The 21688-nt window shown below is 41.3% G+C and overlaps 1 protein-coding gene across 8 annotated transcripts in view; it reads left to right on the forward strand.

Annotated features, from left to right (window-relative positions):
• The first annotated feature begins 14336 nt into the window (after window positions 1-14336).
• The window catches only part of FAM161A (FAM161 centrosomal protein A), a 31576-nt gene continuing 24224 nt past the window's right edge, over window positions 14337-21688 (forward strand). For 7 of the 8 annotated variants that reach the window (XR_014253960.1, XR_014253961.1, XM_082426624.1 and 4 more), the window contains exon 1: window positions 14337-14633. Coding sequence is in view for 5 of the 8 variants with exons in the window: in XM_082426624.1 (XP_082282750.1) it covers window positions 14433-14633 (201 nt within the window). In the remaining 3 variants the exon portion in view is untranslated. The remainder of the gene's footprint in view (window positions 14634-21688) is intronic. The other variant, XM_082426625.1, reaches the window with a different exon arrangement.

A 21688-nucleotide genomic window follows, 5' to 3' on the forward strand; every position in this document is an offset into this window, starting at 1 on the left:
AGAGTGATATATTTAAAGAAAAAAATTAGTCTAAGTTTTACAAACTTTGGTTTGTAACTTTGAATCTTGTTTTCTACATTTAAGAGAGTAATGCACTTAAGAGAATTATTAGTTTATGTTTTGGGGCACGTAGTGTATAAAGATGAAATTTTGTGACCTCAAATGACAGGTGTATGAACAAAGCTATGAAGGAGCAGTTTTTGTATGCTGTTGAAGTTAGTTAAGCTGCTATAAATTCAAATTAGAGGGTTATAACTTTAGGATATTAAATGTTATCCCAGTGGTAACCACACGTACACACAAAGTATAGAATATATACAAAAGGGAATGAGTAAAGAATTTAAACAATTCGCTATAAAAAATTAAACACAAAAGACAGTAAATCATAAAATGAGGGATGAAAAAACCTATAAGCCATATAGAAAAGAAATAGGAAAAAAACAGATGAAAGTTCCTCCTAACCAGTAATTAAATGTAAATAGATTAAACTCATCAAAACAGAGATTGGCAGAATGGATATAAACACATGATCCAACTATATGCTGTCTATAAAGACTCACTTTAGATCCAAAGACAAATATATTGAAAGTGAAATGATGGAAAAAATATATTCCATGCACACAGTAACCAAAAGAAAGGAGTGGCTCTACTGATAACAGACAAAATAGAACCTAAAAAAAGTCACAAGAAACAAAGGACATTGTGGAAATATAACAATTAGAAATGTTCATGCACCCAATGACAGGACATCAAAGTACTGTGAAGCAAAAATCATCAGTCATGCAAGTGAAAGGACAGTAGACAGTAACTTGAGGCTGTATGGAGAAATAAAGATCTCAATAAAGGTAAATACATAAGCAGCATTACTGGCAATTGAAGAGAGATATAATTATAAAATAATAGTTGGAGACTTAAGTACCTCACTCACAATAATGGACAAAACAATCAAGAAAGTAAGGAAATAGAAGACAGCACAGTAAACCAACTAGATATAACACATACAGAACACTGCTCCACAATAAGAGCATACATATTCTTCTCAAGTACACATGGGACATTTTTCAGGATATGCCATATGTTAAGCCACAAATCGTTTCAATAGATTTTAAAAGGTAGATAGCATACAAAGTATCTTCTTTGACCACAACAGGATGAAGTTAGAAATCAATAAGGGAGGGAAGAGTGGAAAATTCAAAAAATTGTGGAAACTAAACACACATTTCAACAACCAATGGGTCAAAGAAGAAATCATAAAAGAAATTAGAAAATACCTAGAGATGAATGCAAATGAAAACAACATACCAAAACTTATGGGACACAGCAAAAGCGGTGCTAAGAAGGAAATTTATAACTATAAAACGCTTACTTTAAAAAATAAGAACTCAAAACAACCTAACTATACAACTTGAACTAGAAAAAGAAGAACAAATTAAATCCAAAGCTAGCAGAAGGAAGGAAATAAAGATTAGAGCAGAGAGAAATGAAATAGAGGATAGAAAACAATAAAGAAAATTGATGTTTGTTGGAAAAGATCAATAAAATTAACAACTCTTTAGATGGATTAAGAAAAAAAGAAAAATTACTAAAATCTACAAGAAATTAGAAAATACTTAGAGATGAATGCAAATGAAAACAACATACCAAAACTATGGGACACAGCAAAAGCAGCGCTAAAAAAGTGAGGACATTACTACCGATTTTACAGATGTGAAAAGGATTATAAGAAGATATAATGAACGATTTGTATGCCCACAAGTTAGATAACCTGGATCGAATGGCAAATCCTAGAAACACAAAACCTACCAAGTCTAAATCATGAAGAAGCAGAAAATCTGAATATACCTATAGCCAGTAAGGACACTGCATCAATAATCAAAATCTCCCAACAAAGAAAAGCCCTGGACCCAACCCAGTGGCTTTACTGGTGAATTCCACCAAACATTTAAAGAACTAATACCAGGCCTCCTCAAACTTTTCCAAAAATTGAAGAGGAAGGAACACTTTCTAATTCACTCTATAAGGCCAGCATTACCCTGATACCAAAGCCAGACAAAGACACTACAAGAAAACTACAGACCAATATTCCTTACAAACAATGATACAAAAATTCTCACTAGTAGCAAACCAAATTTAGCAGCATAGTAAAAGTATTATACACCATGACCAAGTGAAATTTTATTCCTAGAATGCAAGGATGTTTCAACATGTGAAAATTAATCAATGCAATATATCATTAATCAATGCAAAAAAAATTAAGTGAAAAACACCTACATGGGACTTCCCTGGTGGCACAGTGGTTAAGAATCTGCCTGCCAATGCAGGGGACATGGGTTCGAGCCCTGGTCTGGGAAGATCCCACATGCTACGGAGCAACTAAGCCCATGTGCCACAACTACTGAGCCTGTGCTCTAGAGCCTGTGAGCCACAACTACTGAGCCCTCGTGCCACAACTACTGAAGCCCGTGCGCCTAGAGCCCGTGCCCTGCAACAAGAGAAGCCACCACAATGAGAAGCCCACGCACAGCAACGAAGGCACAATGCAGCCAAAAATAAATAAATAAATTTACTTTTAAAAAACCAAAAAAACAAAAGAACACCTACATGATCGTGTCAATTTATGCAGAAAAAGCATTTGACAAATTGCAACAACTTCATGATTAAAAAAAAAAAAAGAAGGAAACTACCTCAACATAATGAAAAGCCATATATGAAAAACCCAAAGGAAACATCAGACTCAATGGTGAAAGACTGAAAGCTTTTTCTTTAAAAAAGCCAAGGATGTCCACTTTTACCACTTCTATTCAACATAGTATGGACGTTCCAGCCAGAGCAATTAGGCAAGGTAAAGAAATTAGAGGCATACAAATTGGAAAGGAAGACGTAAAATTACATCTGCAGATGATATGATCTTACATGTAAAAAGCCCCAAAGATTACACACACACACACGCACACACACACACACACACACAAAATCTGTTAGAACTAATAAATGATTTCAGCAAAGTAACAGGATACAAAGTCAACACACAAAAATCATTTGCATTTTTATACACTAACAACAAACAATCTGAAAAGGAAATTACAAAAACAGTTCAATTCATAATAGCATCAAAAATAAATAAAATATTTAGAAATTAACTTAACCAAGGAAATGAAAGATTTGCTCAGTGAAAATTACAAAACATTGTTGAAAGAAATTAAAGAAGACAAATAAATGGAAAAAGATCCCATGTTCATGGATTCAAAGACTGAATATTGTTAAAATGTCAATATATCCAAAGTGATCTACAGATTCCATGTAATCCCTATCAAAATACCAATGGCATTTTTCACAGAACTGGAATGAATAATCCTAAAATTTGTATGGAACTACAAAAGACCTTGAATGTCCAAAGCAATGTTAAGAAGAACAAAGCTGGGGCTTCCCTGGTGGCGCAGTGGTTGGGAATCTGCCTGCCAATGCAGGGGACACGGGTTCGAGCCGTGTCTGGGAAGATCCCACATGCGTCGGAGCAACTGGGCCCATGAGCCACAATTACTGAGCCTGCGCGTCTGGAGCCTGTGCTCCGCAACAAGAGAGGCCACGATAGCGAGAGGCCCGCGCACCGCAATGAAGAGTGGCCCCCGATTGCCACAACTAGAGAAAGCCCTCACACAGAAACGAAGACCCAACACAGCCATAAATAAATAAATAAATGAAGAACAAAGCTGGAGGTATTATGCACCCTGATTTCAAGCTATACAGCAAGGTACAGTAATCAAAACAGTGTGGCACTGGCATAAAGACCCACATTTAGACCAGTGGAATAGAATAAATAAACACAGAAATAAACACATATATGTTCAAATGAGTTTTGACAAGCAAGCCAAGACCACTCAATGTGGAAAGGTCGATCTTTTCAACAAATAGTGCTGGGAAAAGTGGATGTCCACATGCAGAAGAATGAGGTTAGACCCTTACCTAACACCATATACAAAATTTAACTGAAAGTGGATCAAAGACCTAAGACAATAACACTCTTAGAAGTAAACAAAGAACAAAATCTTCACGATATTGGATTTGGCAATGTCACTTCTTAGATATGACATAAAAGACACAGATAACAAAAGAAAAAATAGACAAATTGTACTTCATGAATATTTTAAAGTTTTGTACATCAAAAGACACTATCAACAGAGGAAAAAGCAACCCACAGAAAGGGAAAAAATATCTGCAAATCCCATATCTAATAGGGATTAGTACCTAGAATATATAGAGAGAACTACTAAAACTCAACAACAAAATAACAACCCAATTTAAAAATGGGCAAAGAAAAAAAAAAGGGCAAAGAACTTGAATAGACATTTCTCCAAAGAAGATATACAAATGGCCAATAAGCACATGAAAAGATGCTCAACATCACTAATCATTAGGGAAATGCAAATCAAAACTACAGGATATCACCTCATACCCTTTAGGATGGCTACTACCAAAAACAAAACAATGGGAATACCCTGGTGGTCCAGCAGTTAGGACTCTGCACTTCCACTGCAGGGGGCATGGGTTTGATCCCTGATTGGGGAACTAAGATCTCGCAAGCCACGTGGCACAGCAAAAAAAAAAAAAGAGGGACTTCCCTGGTGGCACAGTGGTTAAGAATCTGCCTGCCAATGCAGGGGACACGGATTCGATCCCTGGTCTGGGAAGATCCCACATGCCGCGGTGCAACTAAGCCCATGTGCCACAACTACTGAGCCTGTGCTCTAGGACCCGCATGCCGCAACTACTGAGCCCACATGCTGCAACGACTGAAACCCGTGTGCCTAGAGCCCATGCTCTGCAACAAGAGGAGTCACTGCAAATAAGAAGCCCATGCACCACAATGAAGAGTAGCCCCCACTAGCCGCAATTAGAAAAAGCCTAAGTGCAGCAACGAAGACCCAACGCAGCCAACAAAAAAAAAAAGAAAAGAAAAACAAAACAAGATACTGGAACCCGTGGGTATTGTTGGTAGGAATGTAAAATGCTACAGCTGCTGTTGAAAACAGGATGACAATTCCTCAAAAATTAAATATAGAATTACCTCATGATCCAGCAATTCCACTTCTGGGTATATACCCAAAAGAATTGAAAGCAGGGTCTCAAATAGGTATTTGTACACCCATGTTCGTAGCAACATTATTCACAATAGCTAAAACGTGGAGGCAACCCAAGTGTCCACTGATGGATGAATGGATCAGCAAAATGTGATATATACACACACACACACACACACACACACACACACACACACAATGGACTATTATTCAGCCTTAAAAAGAAAGGAATTTCTGGCATATGCCACAACATAAACAAACCTTGAGGACATTAGGCTAAGTGAAATAAGTCAGTCACAAGACAAATCCTATATGATTCTACTTATATGAGGCACTTAGAGTAGTCAAAATCATAGAGACAGAAAGTAGAATGGTGGCTAATTAAACTTAAAAGCTTTTGCACAGCAAAGGAAATCACCACCAAAATGAAAAGACAACCTACTGAATGGGAGAAAATATCTGCAAATGATATGGTCGTTAAGGGGTTAATGATGGTGGTGTCATGGGCTACGTGAGCTGAGGAGAAGTGAGGTGTGAGAGAAGGAAAACCGTGCCTTCTGGTGGGTGGTGGGGAGGGACTTCTCTAAAAGGGAAAATCTCTTTCTGGCACTTCTGTGGTGATGGAGAGGCATTCTGAATTGCCACCTGCCTACCTCACCATTTCTCATGTAGGACTTCTGGGTCTTATCATCACCATCATCATCTGAGGAGGAGCTGGTTTTGTCGTCTGATTTGGTGTCTCTGCTGCACAGAAAATGCAGCAGCCATTTTGCCACCTTTGTCCTCTGATTCAGAGAACTCTACTTTTCTAGATGAGGGAGCCTCTTTTCTCAGTACTTTCTTTTTCTGTTTTATTTTCTACAATTAAAAAATATATATTTATTATTTATTTATTTGGCTGCACCGGGTCTTAGTTGTGGCATGCGGGATCTTTTAGTTGTGGCATGTGAATTCTTATTGTGAACTCTTATTTGCGGCTTGTGGGATCTAGTTCCCTGATCAGGGATCGAACCTGGGCCCCCTGCATTAGGAGCATGGAGTCTTAGCCACTGGCCCACCCGGGAAGTCCCTATTTTATACAATTTTTAAAGGTTACTTTCCATTTACAGTTATTACAAAATATTGGTTATATTCGCCATGTTGTGCAACACATCCTTGAGCCTATCTTACACTCAATAGCTTGTATCTTCTACTCCCCTACCCCTACATTGCCCCTCCTCTCCCCACTGGTAACCACTAGTTTGTTCTCTTTATCTGTGTCTACTTCTTTTTTGTTATATTCATTCCTTTGTTGTTGTTGTTGTTTTTAGATTCTTTTTATGGCTGAGTAGTATTCTATTTTAATCTCAGTAGTTTTATCACTTTTTGTCACTCCTATCACTTTTTGTCACTTTACCTGAAGTTCTCCCTGGAGAAACAGAAATACAACTTTTTCTTGTAGGGCATTGCTCCTGGGTGCTGGGGAATGATGAATTTCTGGTGGTAGAGTTGCTGTAGGTGATGTTTGGTGCTTTTGCCTTGGAGGACTTGCTGAAGGAGATAACCTGCTGAAACCATGCAACTCAGATTGGGACTTGAACCCACGGTCTTTTAACTGAGATCACACACCTGGTCTCAGGACTTAATGAAGCTCAGGTTCTTGATGTCTTGTTGTAGAAAGAATTCTGTGAGAGACAAAGTGATAGGTAAGAAGTGGATTTATTTAGAGAGAAACACATTCCACAGATGGAGCGTGGGCCATCTCAGAAGGCAAGAGTGGCATCAGGGTATGGGGTTGTCAGTTTTTATAGGGGTGGGTAATTTCATAGGCTAATGAGTGGGAGGAGTGGTCCAGCTATTTTGGGGAAGGGGTGGGGATTTCCAGGAATTGGGCCACCTCCCATTCTTTGACCATTTATGGTTGGCCTTGGAACTGTCATGGCCTTGGAATTGACACACCTGTGGGTGTGTCATTTAGCTTGCTGATGTGTTACAATGAGCGTATACTGAGGCTCAAGGCCTAGTGGAAGTCGACTCATCCACCATCTTGGACCTATTTGGTTCTAATCAGTTTATGTCACATCCTCAGGCTATGCCGTTCTTTTAAAGGTTGTGCCCTGCCTCCTTCCCTCCTTTCTCACTACCAGTTTTTCAAGGGGGCTGAAGGTCCTCTTGGGAGACTTCTTTGTCAGTGACCCGACACAAGACAAAATGGACAATGAACTACTCCTAGACAAGAATGCTGATGAGCGCCTCTTTCATCTCACTGGAGATCTGCTCCATCTATGCTTTGCTGGAGTTCTTCCTCCAGGTGATGGCTGCCTCCTTGGGCTTAGCTGTCTTCTAGGTGAATATGATCTTGGGATCTGTAGCGCCAGCAAGATCAAGTATGAGAAGAAGCGTGAGATTTTGGTTGATTCTTCTCCTTTTCCTTTTCTTTTATGGAATTTTTTTTTTTTTTTCCAGAGAATGTCCTTTAGCTTTGGTACAGTTTCAGGCTGGGGAAATTTCAGGATATCACTGAGTGTCAGAAGTGGCCACTTGTACTGAAGGTTCCGGGAGTGCTGGAGTGTTCTTTTCTGGAGCAGAGGAAGGACTCTGGCTCTTGGTTCTTTGATGAGAAGGCTGAACATGATTGTGCTTTCTCTCTGTCCTGACTGGGCAGGATTGTCTTTTAGGGTAGGAAATCTGGACTGGAGTCTTCTTGGACTTCAAGATCTCTACCTTTTCTCCCTACTGCTTTATTTTTCTTCTTTATCTCTCTTTTCTTTGTCTTGCTTTTTTCATAGGTGGCAATTTTTCTTCTTCAATCTGTCTGTTTCCTTTCTTCTTTCTTCAGGTCTAGGAAAGTGAAAGGGATTCCAGCGATATTTTCCTGTGGAGGGGCCACAGTTCTCCCATAAACTCTGTAGAATTTTTTTTTTTTCATTCAAAACGCCAGTCTGGTTGATTCGCATCATTTTAGAGCCTGGATTCTCCAAAAACAGCCAAGAGAATTGGGCCAGAGCCACACTGGGTCACTCTGTTGTGACCTAATAAAGTGATGGTACTACACTTCAGATGCAAAGAATAATTTCCATGTTGGTTCAGCCCTTCACTTCCAGTTGGTTGACTAAACTGTCATAACATTCTCTTTATTTTTTAAAAAATAAATTTATTTATTTATTTTTGGCTGCGTTGGGTTTTCATTGTTACGGCAAGTGGGGGCTACTCTTTGTTGCGGTGCGTGGGCTTCTCACTGCGGTGGCTTCTCTTGTTGCAGAGCATGGGTTCTAGGCGTGTGGGCTTCAGTAGTTGCAGCGCATGGACTCACTAGTGGTGCGCGGGCTCTAGAGCGCAGGCTCAGTAGTTGTGGTGCGTGGGCTTAGCTGCTCCGCGGCATGTGGGATCTTCCCAGACCAGGGCTCGAACCCGTGTCCCCTGCATTGGCAGGCAGATTCTTAACCACTGCACCACCACAGAAGTCCCATAACATTCTCTTTAAACCCAAGGATTTCTGTTACTCGTTTTGTTATCCAAGGCTTTTTAACCTCAAAATTTATTTTTCTCATGTCTGCCTTTTTTTTCTAAGCATTCTGCACATTTCAGCTACTTCAGTAGTTTCTGTTTGTTGCTGAACCAATGATCTTATCCTGCACTTGTTCTGTGGAAGAATCCAGGAGTCATATTGCTCTGAGAACACTCCCTATCCCAAGGTGCATGGGAGATTATATATATATATATATATATATATATATATATATACACATATATATATACACACACACACACATACATATACATATTTATTTAATACATTTTAAGTGGTTTGAAGCCACTTATAGTATTATAACTTATATATTATAAAATTATGTTAACTTATAATTATATAATATATATTTTATGTAATATTATTTTTTATTTTATTATTTTTAAAAATCTACTAATATTTTATTGGGTCGTTCAATCCCAGGACATCAAGAATGTAGAAGAAAGGGAAATGAGACAGCAAAAGATGGAAAACAAATACAAAGGTATGAATTACTAAGCTGGCCATTTCTTTAAAAAAAAAAGATCGGTTTCTTGTCATCAGTGACTTGCCCAGACAGTCTCCATAGAATCATCCTGCCTTAGAAGAGTCTATCAGGTAAAGGAAGGGAAAGAAATGTATTTGCCAGTTTCACATCTCTCATTGGTCAAAGCTTATCCTAGCACGTTGATCCTTGCCCAGTGCCTCCAGTCAGCTGCTGGGGAAGCCCAAAAGCTCAGTGCTTCATCTGAGTCTAGAAGTGGTGTAAGTAGCGAGAGCCTCTGTGGGTGTAGGCAGTGTTGCTTTAGCACAAGAGATGCTACTTTGCTACTACAGCAGCCAGCCAGAGGACCAGAGAGCAAATGGAACTGAGCAAATAATTAGGTATCCTAGAGAAGAATTAGAGCCTTGGTTCTCCAACCGGTAAAAGATTAGAATCATCTGAAGCATTTTGGAAGCTATCTGATAATCCAATGTTCAAATTGTCTATTTCTGCATTTAAAAAATTACTCCAGGGAATTCCCTGGCGGTCCAGTGGTTAGGACTCTGTGCTTTCACTGCGGAGGGCTCCAGTTTGATCCCTGGTTGGGAAACGAAGATCCCACAGCCCATGTGGAGCAGCCCTCCCCCCAAAAAATTACTCTAACACATGGCTTAAAAACCACTTAAAATATTTTATTAAATACATTAATATACTATCACAAATGAATATAATTATATAATATTACATTTTGTATATTAATATGTAAATTTAAATACAATTAATATATGGTTTCTATTTATTTAATATACCTTTAAGTGGTTTCTAAGGAACATAATATTAATATATTAATAAATATATTTATTTCATATATAATTTAAGTATATATACTTACTATATATTTTATAATTTCTGTCATGAATTCTCCTGTAACCCATGAATTGTTTTTTAGAAGTATTTTAGAGTTTCCAAACTGAAAGCCTTTTCTAGTTTTTAAAAAAAATTAATGTCTAACTTAATTGTATTAAGTGATCAGAGAATGTTAACTGTATAATATTAATCCTTTGAAGTCTGTTGAGGCTAGCTTTATGGCTGAGTGCTATGGTTTCTTTTTGTAATGTTCCATATGTTCCTAAGATAATATATATTCTTCAATTGTTACATATATATTTATATAAATTTATTTCTATAATATTATAATATATAAAATATATTTATATACATATTAGAAAAAATATATTTTCTAATAGACATATGTTACCTAATTATAATTGTGCTATTCAAATCTTCTATATCCCTCCATATATACACACATGTATCAAAGACACTTACAGGACTGTTCATAGCTGCTTTATTCACAATAGCAAATGTGGCAGTCATCTAGCTTAGCTGCTTAGATCTCCTTTAAAGACAGGCTCTGCTGTGAGGAGTGCAGTCAATTGACACAGCAGTGTGCAGGGGCCTGTTAGTACTGGCTTGAGAGACCTGACTGTAAAAATTTCAGGATATTTGCAAACTGTTTGTTAAACACAGCCATTATTAAAAATTAAGTTTTGCTAAATTGTAATTAAATAAATTATATTCAAAACAAAGATAATTTCTCAAAACTCTTCACTTCCTCTTCTGTTACTACATTTTACTTATACTTAGGCTCTCAAGATTATTTGCATCTGCTCTATCTGTATGGTGGAAAAACTATATAATGGTGTTCTATTGGGCATCATTCCCCAAGTTCATGTTCGGTGATGTCACACCGGTTACTTGAAATTGGCCTTGGTGAGGGTACTGACATCATGGAAATCAGCGAGTGCTACAGGTTGGCTTTTAAACTTAAAACAATGAGGAAAATGCTAATAATGCAGAAAAAACTCAGTGTGTGGTGTCTGTAGCTGTCACATTGTGAACAGCACAAAAATTTAAGGAAAATTCTTTTAGTATTAGAAAAGTATTTATCTATTCTAGCAAAAAAGTTACAACATTGGCAGACAAGTGAAATTCTGACATACATGTTGGTTGTTTCACTTTCATCTTAGACATTAATATAAACAAAAATATCAACCAGCATTCATGTTGGAACTACATTCACCAGTTACAACCATAGGTTGGCTACAGATACAAGAGTTCAGCAAAAACCAATGAAAGTACTCTGGGAGAATCAATTGTGAGGGATTTACAGTAAAGAGTATGTTTTATTTATAAGTTGTGTGCTACAATTCTTTATATTACTAAAATTTATAAGCACAATCACACACACACACACACTTTCTCCCAGAGAGCCAGTCATCAACCATTTACCAGCATAACACTGGCTAACAGCCGGCAACCACAACTTCAGGGTTTTCCCAAAGTGTTCCATCTGAGAACTTGCTCTTCAGAGGGAGTGCTAGCCCCTCCCTGATTCAGAGGCAGGGCTGATTCAGATGGCAGGGCTGGTAGGGTCTGTCCATGTCTGCTCTATGAGCAATCTTTGTGCTGGAGTTCTCTTTTTACCTGGCTGAGACTTTCTCAGACCCTCACTGTAGTTTCAACCTTCTCCTACACAATTATTCTCCTTTCCCTCTCTTTTCTAAGGTGTCAGAATATATCTTGTCCTGAAAACATTCCTACTCCTCTCCCTTTATCTTTCACAGGAACTTACCCCAATAACTCTCTTTCACTTCTAACTCCTTCCTGGTATCATCTTCCTGAAGGACCCAAACTGACAGCTGAAAAAATGGAAACAACAGGTGAGTGAATAAACTTAAGAAAGTGATAGGGCTTCCCTGGTGGCGCAGTGGTTGGGAGTCTGCCTGCCGGTGCAGGGGACACGGGTTCGAGCCCTGGTCTGGGAGGATCCCGCATGCCGCGGAGTAACTACGCCCGTGAGCCACAATTGCTGGGCCTGCGCGTCTGGAGCCTGTGCTCCGCAACAAGAGAGGCCGCTACAGTGAGAGGCCCGTGCACCATGATGAAGAGTGGCCCCCGCTTGCCACAACTAGAGAAAGCCCTCGCACAGAAACGAGGACCCAACACAGCCATAAATGAATGAATAAATAAATAAATGAATAAATAAAAAAAAAAAAAAAAAAAAAAGAAAGTGATAAAGACAATGTTAATGGCACAGATTAAATTTAAGAATATGCCTTGACTGTAACTGTTACATTATGAATAGCACAAAATAAAGAGGAAAATTCTTCCAGTATTGGAAAACTATTATCTCAGCAAAGAATACTATTCAGCAATTAAAAAGGAACAGACTACTCATATATACAACATGGATGAATCCCCAGAAAACAGTATGCTGATCAAAAGAAGTTTAGAGCAAAAGGAGTACATACAGTATGATTCCATTTATATGAAGTTCTAGAACAGTCAAGGGAATGTGGAATGGGGAACAGACTGGGAAGGGGCACAAGGGGTCTTTCCAGGATGACTGAAATGTTCTATATCTTAATATGATTTCATGAGTGTATACATTTGTCAAAACGCATCCAGCTATACATTATTTATACACTTAAAAAATATATATCTGTTTATTTATTTGGCTGTGCTGGGTCTTAGTTGCGGCACATGGGATCTTCCTTGCGGCATGTGGGATCTTCAGTTGCGGCATGTGAACTCTTAGTTGCAGCATGTGGGATCTAGTTCCTTGACCAGGGATCAAACTGGGCCCCCTGCATTGGAAGTGCAGAGTCTTAACCACTGAACGTCCAGGGAGGTCCCCCAACTATACATTTAAGATCTATTCATTGCACTGTATATGTTATATCTCAATACAAAAGTGCAAAAATAATTCTTCCTATGATGATGGAAGATTTGTCATTTTCTTCTTGTAGATCTGTCCATTTCTGCTGTATATATTTTGAGGCTATTAGATATCTGCAGATTTATGTATATATAACTGAATGACTTTGCTGTACATCTGAAACTAACACATTGCAAATCAACTATATTTCAATTAAAACAATTTTGAAAAGATCTGCAAATTTAGAATATTGCTGATGAGTGGAAGCTTTTCTGCTCTTCTATAAACACATACAATGTGTCCTCTACACTCATTCCTTCTATCCTATTCTAGCCTAATCTTCCATTTACAGTGCTTCAGCACGTAGACCTATCTTGCTGGTTTTGGGTCGGACTTAAAACGAATCCCAAAAGCGGCACGTGCAGCCACAGAACTAGCTGCATGCGAATGACTGGAAGTCCCTTCTCTGGTCACTTGGGGCATCCATACCTCATGGGCTTCCAACTCTGGCTTCTGTTCAGAATCCAGCCAGCATCTGTTCCAGTGGTCGAAGCAAATGCTCAGTCAAAACAAAGAGCAGCCTGAAGAAGGTGAGGGAATAGGGGATTTTGCAAGTGTTCACACTCCAGACCAGCGAACAAGGAAGACTTGGTATAAAGGGCTCAGATCACAGAGAAGGGTTCTAGACATCGCGTGCTGCATACTCTACCTTTGTGGTGGCAGTGGCAGGTTGTAGCGCAGGGAGTGGGAGGGGAAGGTTGCTGCAGCCTCAGCCTCAGGAGGTAGGGGCTTAGGTAGCAGGTGGCTGGACTGCACCACGCCGGCTATTTTAAGGCTAGGCCTCTCTTCCAGGCGCGTGGTGTAGAAGGAAGGCGTCATTTGAAGCACCCACATCTCAGGTGGGAGATGTTGATGGGGGTGAGATGGAGATGAGACTTGTCTGTGGCTACTGCTGGGCGCTCTCGCCCTCCGACCCACACCACTATAAAGCTGAGGAACCCAAGCAGCAAACACGCGGTTCATACACTTGCACTGTCACTCACCGGTGGGTGGACCAGGCTCCACCCAACTCTGGGCTTTTATTGGTCAGCCGAGAGGGATAGCTAGCAGCCTCCTCCGGATTGGTCGATTTCTGCTAGCTCTCAAGTCAATCAGAGCAGAATGTACTGGACTCCCATTCTCTGGCTTCCGGGGGAGCCATGTTGGGTAGCGGCATGCAAACCTTCCAGTCCTGAGACCGCGACATAATAACATCCCCAGCTTTCCTCTGCCGCCGCCGTCTCCTCCTAACAGGTTATTTCAATGAATAAAAATGCGCTTTTTCACTCACAAAACGTGTCGTTTCATTAGTATAATGTGAGAAGTCTGCGTTTAGGCGGTGAAGCGCGAAGGAAGGGAAGAGGTGTCCTATTCTGCCCACCAGCCCTCTAAACCAGCAAAGATTCAATACTGATTCCCGCTATCCAGGAGGCCCCCACTTTGGGTCTCCCGCAGCGTGCGCCGGTTTTGAGTGACGTTTGGCCCCTTGCGGCACCTGTAGCGTCCCTAGTTACCGGACCCCTAGTAACCACCTCCCCAAGCAAGGAGCCATCGGGCGCCTACGGCCGCGCCGGCTTCCACGCCCCGGGCCAGCGCGGGCGCTCAGGCCTCGGCGGCGTGGTGATGGCCGCCTCACACCGAGCAGCGAAGGTGGCGGCCAGCAGTCTCCAAACCCCGGTCAATCCCAGCACCGGAGCGCGGGTCACCCATTACGAACGCAAAGACCCCGTAGAGTCCCTGTCGGCGGCGGCGGCGGCGGCCTTGGAGGAGGAGGAGAAGGAGGAGGAGGAGGAGGAAGAGGCAGCGGGGCCGGCGCGGGCGCCGGTAATGCAGGGGCGGGAAGTGGGCTGGGGCTAGGCCCCGGGGGGGTGCAGCTGGAGGCTGGTCGGCGACCCCGCTGGTGAGGCGCGGGCTGGGAAACGCGCGCCCTGTCCAGATCCTCCCCACCGGTGAGCCTGGCCCACCACGTTCTCTGCGCTCCCACGGAAAATACTCAAAACCAAGGCGTTGAAAAGTCTTTTAATTTTAACTAAAGAGATTGTTGTAAAAATTTCTTGGAGAGCATTTACGTTAGTCTGTTTCCAGAGAGTGAAAAGTACAGAACTTTACTCCTTATGCCCCAGCATCTGTTGGGAGTAGATATTTGCTTTTCTTTTTTTTCTTTTTCTTTTCAACTTGAGAAAAACTGTTCTGTCCATAGAGGATAACCCATAAAACGCAAGTGAATCAGCTGTGCTGTCAGGTGTGTTTTGTTGTCATCTTGATGTCTTGGTTATTAGTGCATTTTAATACACTAAATGAGAGTGTATTAAACTCTCAACTTTTGTTGCAGAGCACAGTGTACATGAGAGATGATGTTTAAAACCAGCAAGAGTTCGCTGGGTAAATCAGACAGATATAGTTAAGCCTCCAGAGAAACAAATTACTGAGGTTCCAGTGTTTCCACACGGCTCTTAAGGGTGGGGTGAGACAGCTTTTTCACTGATCAGTGTCAAATGTGTTGTGACCACCTGTCTACCAGGTAGAGAGTCAAGTCTGCCATCTGCTCTATTCACTTAAAAGATGGGAACCTTGAATTTTAACTAGCAGTCTGCAGACATACACCTCCTTAACCCCAGTTAAAGATTCTTTTTTTTTAATGTATTTTTTTAAAATTAATTAATTAATTAATTAATTTTATTTATGGCTGTGTTGGGTCTTTGTTTCTGTGCGAGGACTTTCTCTAGTTGTGGCAAGCGGGGGCCACTCTTCATGGCGGTGCGCGGCGGGCCTCTCACTATCGCGGCCTCTCTTGTTGCGGAGCACAGGCTCCAGACGCGCAGGCTCAGTAATTGTGGCTCACGGGCCCAGTTGCTCCGCGGCATGTGGGATCTTCCCAGACCAGGGCTCGAACCCGTGTCCCCTGCATTGGCAGGCAGATTCTCAGCCACTGCGCCACCAGGGAAGCCCAAGATTCTTAATACCATTTGTCCAAAGCTTCTCAGATTCAAAACATTGTGGTCTAGGGCTAATAGAAATTACTGGATATTTTGGAATTCTAATCTCTTTAATCTACACTAAAACTGTTAATGAGAAAATCTGTAGCAACACCTTTTATGGGCAGTATTTTACCAACAGATAAACTACTTGAGGTTATCCAGAGTAAGGCAGATGGAGACCCTGAACATGAACCAGGGTCAGTGACCTAGGACCAGATTCATTCATGATAAAGCTTCCCCTCAACACAAATTTCAGGAGCCAACGAAGGAGGCAAACTGATGTTGGAAAAAGATTTGAATGGAGAAAAAGGATTTGGAGTCCCGGGTTAGGATCTGTTCATTTGCTAGTTGATATTCAGAAGTAACTTCCTTCAATCTCAGTTTCCTTATCTGTAAAAGAACTATAATAACTGTCTTTCTTGTCTCACTGGGCTCTTATGAGAACCAAATGAGAGAGTATATCATAGCTAAAGGACAGTTTGTATAAATTAGTAATAATAATAACAACTGCCAGTGGGACTGTTATTTGAACAACTCTTGCAAAGATTAAGTTCTACTTTGGCTTGCTGTGGTGGAGGAAGCAGTCAGTTCTGTAGTCACAGGTATACTTCCAGAGTGCCCTGGTAAACTGCAGATTTGTATGAGAAACATCACCTTAGGAGAGGTTAGTTTAATGAGCTAATTTCCAAGGGGCATGGTCCTACTGAAAAAAAAAAAAAAAGGAAGCTAAGTTTGGAGTTTGACACTGTTTTGAGACCACTGTACTTGAATGATCCAAAAGCAAATCTGGATAAGCTGCCACTGTGGTAGGCCTGATGGTCAGAGGACATGGGGTTGGCAGACAAAGCACTGAAAAGCCAAGAAAGAGAGTGCAGGAGCCAAGCTTTGCCTTCTTCACAGTTTGGCTTGGTCTCCACCTTGGGTTTTTTATTTTTCTATTTATTTGTTTTATTTATTTATTTATTTAGGCTGCATTGGGTCTTTGCTCTGGTGCACGGGCTTCTCATTGTGGTGGCTTCTCTTGTTGCAGAGCACAGGCTCTAGGTGCGCGGGCTTCAGTAGTTGCAGCACGTGGGCTCAGTAGTTGTGGCACACGGGCTTAGTTGCTCCGCAGCATGTGGGATCTTCCCGGACCAGGGCTCGAACCCGTGTCCCTGCATTGGGAGCGCAGAGTCTTAACCACTACACCACCAGGGAAGTCCCTCCACCTTGGTTTTTTAAAGGTTAGTTTGTCTCAACTTCGTCATCTATAGGATGGAGTAAACTCAGCTTACCAGAATCACCACACAAAATTGATTAGAGAACCAACTGTCACAGTAGGCCCCTTTAAGTCCTTTGGTTTGCCAAAGCAACCTGCCCCCCCCCCCGCCGGCTCCATGCACACCCCTTGCAGGACTCCATGCCCATATAGGGCACTAAGTCATATTTCTTGAATCTAGCCTCAGTTGGAGATATCAGTTCATAGACCTTGCTATGGGGTTGATGATGACATGGGTAAAGCACTATTCTATAATTCACAGTTAAAATTTCACTGACTTTCCTAATGGGATGGCCTTCTCTTTTTCAACAAATATTGAGCATTTATTAAGTGCCAGTCACAGACTATTCAGTAGTGAATGAAGCAGACATAGCTTATGTCGTCACAGTGCTTCCAATTCTGATGGGGAAGTTAGACAATAAAAAATGAACAGTCAAATGATTATAAGACAGGAAATGTTGGGAAAGAAATGAACAGGTTACTATAATTTAAAAAAGAAATAGGAAGGAACCTATTTCAGTGAGTTAACATTTAAGCCAATGCCTGATCGATGAGAAAGAACAGCCATTTGAAGAGTGGGGGTGGGAAAAGCACTCCAGGCAGAGGGAGCGGCACATGCAGAGGCCCAAAGATAGGAAGAGAGAGAGTTTTGTGTGATTAAGGATCTGAAAGAAAGCCAATGGGACTGGAGAAGAGAGAGGGGGAGAGGGGAGGGGATGAGTTTGGAGAGGTAAGGAGGGCCTTGTAGACCAAGGTAAGGAGTTTAGTGTTTAAAGCAGGTGCAGTGAGAGGTCCTTGAAGACTTCTAAGAGATCTGACATGTTCCTATTTACATTTTAAAACGATGACTCTGATGGCTTTGTGGAGCATGATTGGAGGGTTCGACAAAGAAAGGAGACTGGGTAGGAGGCTCTTGCAGTAATTCAGGTGCCAGAAGTGGTGGCTTGGACCTAGAGCCCAGAGGAGATGGCAAGAAGTGGACAGATTGCATAGGACTTAGATTAGATTGGATGTGAAAGCCAAGGAAGGAGAAGTCAAGAATGCTCATTCCCACGTTTCTGGTTTGAGCAGCTGCATAGAAGATAACGTCATTTACTGAATTGGGGGTAACTTGGGAAGGAATAGATTCAGGGGCTGAGTGGGAATCAAGGTTTCAGTTTTGAACATGGTAAATTTGAGATACCTGTGAAACTACCAAGTGAAAAGATGTAGGAAGCAGTTGGGCCTATGAAACTGTAGTCCTGTTGGGTGTGGGATGGAGAATCACCATCTGGGAGTTTTCAGCATTTTTGAAACACTGGATTAAGTCACTTAAGGGGGAAGTTCAGAGAAAGAAGAGAAGGGGCCTAGTATAGAACTCTTAAAACCCTTGACATTTAACAGTCAGGTAGAGAAAAAGGGGGCAAAAGAGATTAAGACCAGCTACAGTGGTAGAAGAATTACTGCAGGGATGTGGAAGTTTCCAATTCATTGGTTTCAATGCTAAGGGAAAGGGGCAAATGCTGCTAAGAGAAGGACATTTCATCCCCGAAGCAGGAGGGAAGGAGCAAAGGGGCACAAAGGCAGGCAGTTTTTGTAGATGGGAAGATGAGGGAACTTCCCTCTGATGGGTTTTTTTTACTGAAGAAATAAAGGAATTATCATGGGCAGTTGGGATTCGGGGTGGGAGCGGGTAGAAGAGCAAGGGACAGGTAGGCAGGATCTCTGGGGCAGTGTGAGAGCCACTTCCAGAAGGAGCACGGGAGGTGTCAGGCAGACCAAGTAGCCATGAGAAATTGTTCATTTTTTAATTTAGTATTAATAGTCACAAAACATTCTTTTTCTTTTTTTTTTTAAGTTACATTTTAATTATAGAAGTAATACATGAACACATTCTCCTTTTAAAATTTCAAATGTTATATCGTGCTTGCTTTGGCAGCACGTATACTAAAATTGGAACGACACAGAGAAGATTAGCACGGCTCCTGTGCAAGGATGACATGCGAATTCATGAAGTGTTCCACATTTTTATAAAGATGTTAAAAAAAAATGTTATAAATAAGGCTTAGGCCCTTTTAACACTTCTCCCCTCAAAAAGAAAATCTGGTTCCCCCCTCCCTCCTCATCAGTAGCCACTGTTTTGAAACTGATATATATTCTGGGCTTTTTCCTGTCTCCTGTGTACATAATATTTTAATATATGTTAGCATTTTATAGATACATATTGTTCTGCCACTTGCTTTTTTTCTCTTATGTACATTTCGATCTGCCTCATTCCTTACAAATCCATTTAATGCAAAAAATTTTTTAAATAAAAATTCCATAATTGTAGATGATAGTAGATCGACTATAACACAAATAATTATGAGTGCTGATTACTAATGAAGCAATATGTGTTGGAAGGAGACGTCATCTAAATGGGTCAAGCCAATCTAGGGAAGATTATCCTCTAATCTAGTGGCTGCATGTACAACAACATTCCACAGAAAGCTCAACAATTAAAGGGAAAGGGTGCTATTTTAGGCTCTTGGAAAATAATGTCCTTGGCCTAGATTATTTGAACTACTAAATGTTTCCTTCTGTGTGGAGACAATTTAAGATGAAATTAGAGTTGGAAGTTGCTTATTAACCATTTATCTGTTTTGGGTAAAACAGTGTGAGATCAGTTTATCCAAAAAGTTCAGGCTAGTGTTACCAGTATTAAGCTGAAATGGAATGGATACTGTGCAAAAGTCAGTGCATAAGTATAATTATCGTTTGCCGCATCTCTTCAGAAGCTACTCATCCTTCTGTATCTTTTTCAAACAGTTTTTCCAGGTTCAAATAAACTTAATCCTTTCTGTGAAAATGATTGTTATAAGGCCTTCTTTTAAGGAATGTTCTAAAAGAATGAATGGAGAGCACGGGGATGCTTTTGCCTAAAAGCGAGTCTTTGGAATATCCACTCTGTTTCAATGGTAGTTTTTGGAAAATAAGCCCTTTCCTTAATACTCAGTAGGATATCACTCTTGAGCAGCCAATATTTCTTTGATTCAGTCTTTATGAGGGAATACCTGTCCTCTTCCCTTGGGAGAAACTTAATATTGTTTTAGCTGGACATCCGCTCATCCAACAAATACTTATTGAGCATCTGCCATTGGCCAGGCACTTTTCTAGGCACTGGGGACACAACTGAAAGAAGCACACAAACTCTTGCTTCTGTGATGCTCACTTTTTGGTGGGGGCAGGCATCCAATACACAGATCAGCAGAGATCAGTTGGTGGTGAGTACTTATGAGAGAAAGCAGCAAAGGGAGGCTGACAGTGAGTCAGGGGAGAGGCTGTAATTTCAAACAGGGTAGTCAATGAAGGCCTTGCTGAGAAGATGACATTTTGAGTGAAGGTCTGAAGGAGTGAGCAGGTGGGCTGTTCAGATATCTGGAGGCAGGGAGAGGGAACAGTAAGCCCTTGAGGTGATCTTGCTGATTCTGTGAGCTTCGGAAAAACTGCAAACTGGAATCAGCCGCTGCTGCTGGAATGAGCTCCTGCTGCCCAGATGAGGAACCCTGCTGGGGCGGTACAAGCGGATTAGCAGATGGAGAACTAACAGGAAGGAATAAGTCCCTGCTTCCTCCTCCAGCCTTGCAGTTTCCCTGTAGCCCCACTGTTAGCAGAGACTAGCGGGAAGCAGCTGGCAAAGCGGAAATGTGGTTTGCAGAGTCCCAAGCCCAGCATCACATAGCACGGCTTTGGAGCTGAGACAACGGTTTAACACCTGACTCACATACTTTATGTATCGTAAAGCTGAAGTTCAAAAGTCTAGGGCCCACATCACATGGCTAAGAAGTGCGGAACCTAGGCATGAATGAGAATGCTGACACCACGTCTGTAATCTTTTCCCCACGCCAGGAGAACGCTCCAAACTGAAAAGTTACTTAACTTTCATCCAACCCTTTCAGCTTTGAAGGGTTGTGAAGGGGCTGAAACCAGGTGACCCATGAGTGGTCAGGAACCAGTGGTAGACAAGAAACAAACCACCACCTGCTTGCCCTAACCTCCCTTTCCAGGCTTGCTTCCCAAAATGGCTTTATGCATTTTTACTTTCCTTTTAGCCTGCAGCTGTGTGCACGTTGCTTTCCACCACGCACCACCACCCCCATCCCCGCCACTTTTGGTAACGTCATTTCCTTTGGAGTACCTGTTCCTTCTTTCCCCATATATAATACTTTCTGTGATCCTCCAGATTCTTCCATTCGTTGACTCAGCCCAAATATCACCTTCTCTAGGAAGCCTTCCCTTATCTTCCCAACTCAAACCAAACCAAAGCTCCCTTCTTTTAAATACCCTTATCACTTTGTTGCTGAACTCAAGTTTGTGTGCCCAATGCACAGTGAAGCCAAACAAACCAAAATAGTGGAGTTTAGAGCAGAGAAAGGTTTATTGCAGCCCCAAGCAAGGAGGATAGGCAGCTTGTGCTCAAAAAGCCCAAACTCCCCTGATGGGGAAGAGTTTTTATAGGCAGAATTGGCGGGGAGGGCTGCAGGGTGTGTAACCTTCCTCTGATTGGTTGATGGGGAAGTAACAGGGTGGTGTTCCAGGAATCTCAGTCATCAGCCTTCTGGTTCCAGCCAGTCTGGGGTCCACGTACTTAGGCTCAGCCTGAAGTTACCATCCTCCACCTGGGT

This window comes from Balaenoptera physalus (assembly GCF_965194825.1).
Source record: "Balaenoptera physalus genome assembly, chromosome: 15".
NCBI classification, from domain to species: domain Eukaryota; kingdom Metazoa; phylum Chordata; class Mammalia; order Artiodactyla; family Balaenopteridae; genus Balaenoptera; species Balaenoptera physalus.